The 8632-nt window shown below is 49.4% G+C and overlaps 2 protein-coding genes across 3 annotated transcripts in view; both read left to right on the plus strand.

Moving 5' to 3' along the window:
• Positions 1 to 513, plus strand: part of Timm50 (translocase of inner mitochondrial membrane 50) — an 8294-nt gene extending 7781 nt beyond the window's left edge. For both annotated transcript variants that reach the window (XM_008853965.3, XM_029556589.1), the window contains one exon: positions 307 to 513. In XM_008853965.3, the coding sequence (XP_008852187.1) occupies positions 307 to 402 (96 nt within the window). In that variant the 3' untranslated portion in view covers positions 403 to 513. The remainder of the gene's footprint in view (positions 1 to 306) is intronic.
• Positions 514 to 6097: 5584 nt separating this feature from the next.
• The window catches only part of Dll3 (delta like canonical Notch ligand 3), a 12859-nt gene continuing 10324 nt past the window's right edge, over positions 6098 to 8632 (plus strand). Inside the window, exons 1-3 of the mRNA XM_008853966.1 lie at positions 6098 to 6175; positions 6325 to 6603; positions 8089 to 8146. Coding sequence (XP_008852188.1) covers positions 6098 to 6175; positions 6325 to 6603; positions 8089 to 8146 — 415 coding nt within the window. The remainder of the gene's footprint in view (positions 6176 to 6324; positions 6604 to 8088; positions 8147 to 8632) is intronic.

The following is an 8632-nucleotide window of genomic DNA, read 5'->3' on the forward strand; positions in this document are numbered from 1 at the left end:
GATGCCAGGTGTTGTGGCTGAGGCAGAGGTAGGGGGAATCCCTGAGTTCCAGGCCAGCCTGGTCTACATAGCAAGTTCCAGGCTAGCTGGTCTACAGGGAAACCAAAAAAAAAAGAAAAAAAATTATTATTATTATTATTTTTTTGGTGATGTTCCCTCACACATGCTAGCCCTGTGCTCCTGGGGCTCCAAACTGCTCTTGCTGGGGTCTAGGTTCGTCTATGTGGGCTGGTGGTCTATACTGGGCCAGCTTGAAGGTGGGTAGCTCCTGGGTAATGTTAACCTTTCTCTGTCCCCCAACCCCAGGAGGAGCAGCAGCGCCTGGCGGAACTCTCCAAGTCCAACAAACAGAGCTTCTTCTTTGGCTCACTCACCAGCCGCCTGTGGCCTCGCTCCAAGTAGCCTTGACCTCTGGGCCTCCTCAGACTCTGTGCCTAAACCCCAGGCCCCAGCACTCCTAGAGTGAGGCATGGGCAGGCACATGTCCAATAAAGTGCATCCCAGACGCCACAATGCCTGTGTCCGGAGAGTCCAGATGGGGTGTCAGGGTGAGGTCCGGGACTGGGGTCACCATCCCACAGTGACTGATCACCACCAGGCCCAGTGGATGCCTTGGATCCTGGCTGGTTTTTGGCCTGGAAACATGGGTTTCTGTTGGGCTGTCTGCCACATGCTGTGTGAGCTTCGAAAAAAATGCACCTTCCTTTTTGTCTCCGGATCCCTTCTGTGTGGAAAAGAGGAGAGAGGGTGCAAAGACTGGTAGCTACTGTCCACATAAGGAGAAGTGTGACCTCTGGGAACCAGAGATCACCTCATCTCGGGTGGCCCTGTCCTAGTTCTGGTTTCCGTTCCTGTGATAAAACACCATGACCAAAAGCAACCTGGGGAGGAAAGGGTTTGTTTCATCTTACACAGTCTGAGGTCTGGGGATGCCAAGGCAGGAACCTGGAGGCAGGAGCAGAAGCACAGACCACAGAGGATGCTGCTTAATGGCTGGCTTCCCTGGGCCTGCTCAGCTGCCTTTCTCTTCCAGACCAGGCCCACCTGTCCTGGGTGGCACCACCCACAGTGGGCTGGGCTCCCACATCAATTAGCCATCAAGAAAATGCTCTATAGACCAATCTGTTTTGATTGATCCTTCCCAGGTGACTCTGGGTTGTCAAGTTGACAGTCAGACTCACCAGGAACAGGCTCCATGGGAAGGTGGCTTTGGAGCTGTTGGTCATCCACATTTGAATAGGTGCTAGAGATTGGGATTACTATTTTTCCTTTGGAAAACAGATCTTGCTACACAGGTCAGTCTGGCCTGGAGTTACCAGGCTCAAGCAACCCTACCAGGTAGCATGTGCCACTGCACCTGCAAGAAATTGGGAGGTTTTTACATTCTATATCAATTTTATTTTTGTGGTGCTAGGGATGGGATCACAGCTTGATGCATGCTAAGTAAGTGCTGTACCACTGAGCCTTGTTCTAACCTGGCTCTCTTAAAAAGATATTAACAATTTGTGTATATGTGTGTAGGTGCTTATGTAGAGGTCAGAGGACAAACAATTGGTTCTCTCCTTCCAGCATATGGATCTCAAGGATTGAACTCTGGTTACAAGGTTTACTGGCAAGCTCCTTTACCCCACTGAGCCATCTCTGGTGTTATGTGTATGAATGTAATGCCTGCTTGTATGTAAGTGCACCCAAGTAGTGCAGTGCCCAAAGAGGACAGAAGAGGGCATGATAGATCCCCTGGAATGGGAGTTACAGATGATTATTAGCTGTCATTTGGATGCTGGGATTTGAACCTAGGTCTTCTGCAAGAGAAGCCAGTGCTCTTAAGCACTGGGCCATCTCTCCAGCCCTCTCCCCCTTCTTTAAAGGTAGAGTTGTATGTAGCCCATGGTGGCTTTGGGTTGCTGTGTAGCAGAGGATGACCTTGAGCTCCTTCCTGCCTCTACATCCTGATTGCTAGGATTATAGGCATGTACCACCACATCCAAACGGCTTTATGCATGCTTAGCAAGCACTCTATAAACTGCAACATGTGCAGCCATTTCATTTATTTTGGTCTTTTTTGAGACAGGGTCTCCTTGTAGCACCAGCTGGCCTGGAACTACGTAGGCCAGGCTGACCTTGAATTCACAGAGATTCGCTTGCCTCTGCTTCCTGAGTGCTGGGATTAAAGGTGTGTGCCACCAAGCCTGGCAGCAAAATTTATTTTTTAAGAGAGAGAGAGAGAGTCCGTGCAGGTGTTTGTGGAGGTCAGAAGAGGGCATCAGTGTTCTTAATGGCTGAGCCATGTGTCTAGCCCTCCTAATAGTTCTTACACATAGGTAAGCCCTCTTGGTAGCCACAAAAAGCTCAGGCGGTACCTCAGCCTTACCTTCCCCACCTGTAAAAGGAGGGAGATGAAGTTTTGTTTCATTTTGTTGTTTTAGTCTTCTTAAGATAGGACTTCCCTGTACCTCCTGGTGGCCTCCCTCTACCTCCCAAATGCTGGAGTTAAAGGCATGCACCACTACACACAACTGCTTTTTTAGATTTTAAAAGATTTTTTATTTTTAATTATGTATGGGTATGTCTACTTGAGTGCAGGTGCTCAAGGAAGCTAGAGGTGTTGGATTCCCCTAGGAGCCGGAGTTACAGGTGGTTGTGAGCCACCCATGTGGTTCCTGACAATTCAGTCCCCTGGAAGAGCAGTATGTGCTCTTAACTGCTGAGCCATCTCTCCAGCCCTGGTTGGTTTTTCAAGTACCTTCCATGTTTTGTTTTTTTTTTTAAATGTGTACAAGTGTTTTGCTTGCATGTATGTAAGTGTGCCCTTGTGTGCACTCATGGAGGCCAGTAGAGGGAATTAGATCCCCTTGAACTGGTTGTTAGCCACTATGTGGGTGCTGGGAACTGAGCCCTGTTTTCTGCAAGAGCAGCCATCTCTCCAGCCCCCCCCCTGCCATGTTTCTTATCATAAAATGCATTTGAATCCAGACTACACTCTAAATGTTTAAAATGCGCTTGGTGATAACAGGATTAAAGGGTGGGCATGGTGGCATAGTCCTGTAATCTCAGCATTTAGGAGACTGAGACAGTCACAAGTCTGAGGCAAGGTTACTCCATGTAGCAAAACACTGCCCAAACAGAGAATTAAAATTATCACCCAAACTCACAACCTGGGGCACTGGCTAATCCCAAGGAGCACCTTCCCCATGCCCAAAGACCCCCTCTTAGAAAATAAAATTTAATTTTTAATTTTTTTTTCCTCTTTTTGAGACAAGGTCTTCCTCTAGCCCCAGCTGTCCTGGAACTCGCTATGTAGACCAGGCTGGCCTCCAACTCACAAAGATCTGCCTGCTTCTGCCTCCCAAGTGCTGGGATTAAAGGCATGTGCCACCACACTCAGCTTCTGCATATTTTTAAGTGTATGAGTGTTATGCCTGCATGTGTGTAAGTGCACCTGTGTTGGGCAGTGCCCTTGGAGGACAGAAGAGGGCATCAGATCCCCTGGAACTGAAGTTATAGATGGTTGTTTACCATCTAGGGATTCAAACCTAGGACTCATGCAAGAATAGCCAGTGCTCTTAACCAGTAAGCTGTCTCTCCTGCCCCTGGTATGGCTTCTTAACAGGTAGTCAGATATCTACCTCATACAGTCAGGTATCAGAGAGGGGGTTTAGGATTTAGTGGTAGAGTACTTACCCAGCAAGCAGAAGGTCCTGGGTTTGATCCTTGGCTCCAGAAGAAAAAAAAAAAAAAAGAGGGAAATGGACAAAAACAAAGCAACAGATACCAGAGAGAAGAGTGATGAGCTTGCCCTGGTTTACTGGAAATAGAAGGCTCACCAGACTCAAAACTATTCTGTTTGGCTAGGCCTGGAGAGGTAAGACTGTAATCCCAGTTACTTGGGAGAGTGAGGCAGGAGGATTGAAAATTGAAGGCTTGCCTAAGCTACAGAGTGAGTTCAAGGCCAGCCTGGGTAGCTTAGTAAGACCCTGTCTCAAAAAAGGGCTGGTAGTCCTGACATGGTGGCAGGTAGAGATTGAGGCCAGCCTGGTCTACATAGTTCCAGGCCAGCTGGGGGCTACAGGGAGACCCTATTTCAAAAACAACAGCAAAAAGAGATGGGAGTATTTTTCAGTTAGGGTGTTTTCCTGGCAGGTATGAGGTCCTCTGTTCAATCCTTAGCACAGCAAGAGGAGACAGAAAAAACCTGGTGAGATGCAGTGGTTTGGGGCCTTAGAGACACTTTTATTTTTCATTTTTACTGATTTGGGGCGGGGGCTCACATAGGGTCAGGTCAGAGGACAATTTTCAGGAGTCTGCCCTTTCCCATCATGTGGGTCCCCAGGATCAGAAACAGGTCATCGGACTTGGTGGCAAGCATTTTTGCCAGATGAGTCACCTCACCGGCCAGGGAATGCTATTTTATATTAGATGGGATGATCTAGAAGCCTTCTTAAGAGGATGTATTTGGGCAGAGCCCAGAATGAAATGAAAACTATGGGAGATGGCTGAATGTGCAGGTGCAGTCACCTTAGGGCCTTTGCACTCCCTGCTCCCACTGCCCATGGTGTAAAATCCCTTAGATCTTAGCTCAAATGCCACCTCAGCACAGCCTTTTGGGACCAGCATAGAAGTAAAATTCTAAACAGCCAAGAAGACTTTCAGAAATCCCTTAAAGTATGCTTCCCATGTGAGACAAAAAGAGTTCTGGAAGTGCCATCATGCCTGGTCCTTTATTTTGTGATGCTGGGGACTGAACCCAATCTTGTTATTGCAGGGCAAAGTTGGGTGTTTCGGGTGGTTGGTTGGCTTTTGAGAAGGGCCTCGTAGTTCAGCCTGGCCTCAAACTCCTGGTCTTCCTGCCTCCACCTCCAGACTGCCAAGATCATAGACTGCCCACCATGGCAACTCACTATCTTTTCTTTTATCCAATAAATAATTACTGAGCACAACCGTGGCTGACCCTGCGCCCCGAATAAGACAAACATGGATGGAAATTAAACTTGCATTTCCCTAAAAGTATTATCTCTAAATATTAAATTATTATTGTTATTTACTGTGGGGAGATGAGTCTCCTCATCTAAGCAACTTTGCATAATGCCTGGCACTGAGACATTATGACCAGAGACACATCTGTTCCTAAGCGACTTTGCCACAATCCTAGAATACTAAGGGGACCCTGGGGGGTGCCCTCCATTCATCTGGGGTCGGGGATCGGGCACCTGGTATGCGAAGACTAATTTCCTGCTCATTTGCCCCTCACACCTTCTAAAGGCCAAACGGGTAGCCCAGTTGCGGCCCGAGGGGGAGGGGCGAGGCCGCCCGGCAGATGGCGACATTTACATACAGCTGGGAGGCCCCTCCAGCGCGGGGCTCCTGGCCTGGCGTCTGCTGAGTCTGGTGACTGGTCTGGTGACGCTGGATTTGGGAAAAGAGGCTTTGTTTTGGGGAGGACACACACACACACACACACACACACACACACACACGCACAGAGGAGGCCTTCCACAAACACACACGGGTTCACAAAGAACCCGGGACCTTCATTATAGTCATTCACAGCTCCCCTTATGCACCTCCCAAACTGACACGCGCATTCACGATTTCACACATACAGCCTGCTGGAGACACATACAGAACCCTCCACAGTGGTCTAGGACCTCACATATGTACACATGTAGCAGAGGTGTATGCACATAGTCACATAATAAAGTCACCTGGACCTCTATTCTCCCACTCAGGTACATACACACACATAGAATCAGAATTATTTATAAAGCCTCACAATTGTGTTGACTACACACGCACACACACAATCTCAAAATTATTTACAGTCTCACAAGTGTATTAGCCACACACACATACACACACCATACACACACAGGCTTAATCCCTAGTCACACTCAAAGTTGCACTCACAATCACACTCAGGATGACATCTCACCAAGTTGCCCACATACAGAATCTCGAAGTTGCTCTGCCTCGTCCCTTCCTGCGCCCCCGCCCCTCGTTCCCCAGGAGCCCACGGCTAGCTGAGGGGGCGGGGCGTCCCCTTAGATATAAGGCTCGGCCTCGGCAGCTGCAACTCCCCAGATCCCCTGCCTGCAAGGTGATGGTGTCCCTGCAGATGTCCCCGCAGATGTCCCAGCTTTGGTCCCAGACGGTGATTTTGGCGCTCCTCCTTCCCCAGGTCAGACAGGAAAGGGACAGAGGCGGGCTGGGTACTACCTGGAGATGCTAGGGCGGTTGCACCGGGTGGAGGTCCTAGGGAGGTTGCACTGGGCCGACCGACGCCTGGGTCCCCGGGATCCCCTCACCTTGTGGCCCTCTCCGTCCTAGGCTGGGCCGACTGGTGTCTTCGAGCTGCAGATCCATTCTTTCCGGTCGGGACCAGACCCGGGGGCCCCGCAATCCCCTTGCAGCGCCCGAGGCCCTTGCCGTCTGTTCTTCAGGGTCTGCTTGAAGCCTGGGGTCTCCCGCGAGGCCGCCGAGTCCCCGTGCGCCCTGGGCGCAGCGCTCAGTGCGCGCGGCCCCTCCTACCCCGAGCAGCCCGCAGTGCCTGCAGCCCTGCCGCTGCCCGACGGGCTGGTGCGCGTGCCCTTCCGAGACGCCTGGCCCGTGAGTCCAGCCCTGCCACCCAGACCTCACTGCCTTCTGTCCTCCAGCTTCCAAAACCCTCCCCTGCACCAGCTACCTTCTGCAACCCACAGTCCCAGACCCCTCAGCCCCACCTACCCTGACACAAAATGTTTGGATCCCCCAACCCCACAACTACCCTTTGGGGATTCCAAACGTTCTAACACCTCCCCGACTCCCAGCATACTGGGAACCCTAATTCCTAGCACCCCAAACTCACCTCTGGAAACCCCAAATTCACAGAACCTTACCTTTGTTCCTTGGGGATGTCGCAAAACCAGGACCCACATCTTTTTGTGGTTATTTATTTATTTATTTATTTATTTATTTATTTGTAGGGGAGGCATGCATGCGCATAGTGGTCATTATGTGGTGGTCAGAGGACAGCTTGTGGGAATGAGTCAGTTCTGTTTTTCACCACATGGGACCTGGGAATCGAACTCAGATTGTCAAGTTTGCTGGAAAATGCATTTATCCACTGAGCTATCTCACTAGCCCAGTTTTTTGTTTTTGCTTTTGTTTTGTTTTGTTGAGAAAACTCAGGCTGGCTTTGAATTTACTATGTGACCAAGCCTGGCCTTGAATTCTTGATCCTCCTGCCTCCACTTCTCAATTACAGGGATTCAACCAGCAACCTGGGTTTGGGATCTTTGTCTTCAGCCCCAGATCTTCTTGCACTTAGGGACCTTCCCGAATTCTGTCAGCTCTTTCATTGGTACCTGCATTTATAGGTTTCATCTCTTGAATGCTAGTTTCCATCCCCACACTCCCCAAAGCATGCAAATGAGCAGATCCACATTTGAAGTTTATACTCCTTTCCACATTTAATTTCCTCAGCCGTAAAGTGGGAAAACCCTGGTACCTTGCAACAATTTTTTTGGCCAGGGTTATGCTAGATACCCCAGATAGGCCTTGAATTTGAAATCCTCCTCCCTTGGCCTCCTGAGTACTGAGATTACAGGCATGTGTAAGCATACCTCGAACAATTTTTTATTTTTTACTTTTTAATTTTTATTTATTTTTTGGCCTTTTTGAGACAGGATCTCCCTGTAGCCCCAGCTGGGCCTGGAACTCACTATGTAGACCAGGCAGGCTGGCCTTGAACTCACAGAGATCCGCCTGCCTCTGCCTCCCAAGTGCTGGGATTAAAGGCGTGCACCACCACGCCCGGCACAATTTTTTATCTTATTTTTTGAGACAGAGTCTCCCTGTAGCCCCAGCTGGGCCTGGAACTCACTATGTAGACCAGGCAGGCAGCACAATTCTCTTTTAAGGGACCCCCACAGGTACCTGAAATCTGGACTGAAGCCAGATGTGTTGCTTGCTCGCTCCCTCTGGGAATTTTCTCTTGGTCACTCAGGCCCCAGAACTGGCTGCCAGTCTCCACATTGTATTCTGGCCTTTTCTGCAGACCTACCCTGACCACTGTCTTCTGTTCTTTCTTCTATCCCTTCTCCATCCAACTAGGGCACCTTCTCCCTCATCATTGAGACCTGGAGAGAGCAGCTGGGGGAGCAGGCTGGAGGTGAGTGTCTTCCGTCTTGGGATTTTGGTGGGATGGGACAGGAACTGGGGTTCAGGACAATGACATGGAGCTGCCTGTGAGGTGGAGCACTCATGAAACTGCTGGGCCTATGATGTCATCACAGCCCCTGGAGTGTGGTGCCAGGTTAGCAGCTCTAGAACTCTGGGCAGCTCAGGGATAGAAAGTGCTGGTAGTAGCTGTGGAGTCCATGTCCTCGTACCCATTGAGCATCCCGATCCAAAAATCAGACATCTAAAGTGCTCAAAAATCTTTTTTTTTTTTTTTTTTTTAGCGGATCAGAGCATTGCTACAAGTACTGTTCTTTCTACAGTAAGCAAGCCCTTATGAGTTTTACCGACACATATGTTTCTAAAGCAAAGAGACTGACACTCATGGCAAGAAAATTTTGCAAAGAATTCTTAGGAAACGGGTTTTAATACAAAATGCTTCTCTTCATTCGTTTTCAGAGTAGTAAACACATTGCTA

This window comes from Nannospalax galili, unplaced genomic scaffold, assembly GCF_000622305.1.
Source record: "Nannospalax galili isolate Female #2095 unplaced genomic scaffold, S.galili_v1.0 scaffold886, whole genome shotgun sequence".
Taxonomy (NCBI): domain Eukaryota; kingdom Metazoa; phylum Chordata; class Mammalia; order Rodentia; family Spalacidae; genus Nannospalax; species Nannospalax galili.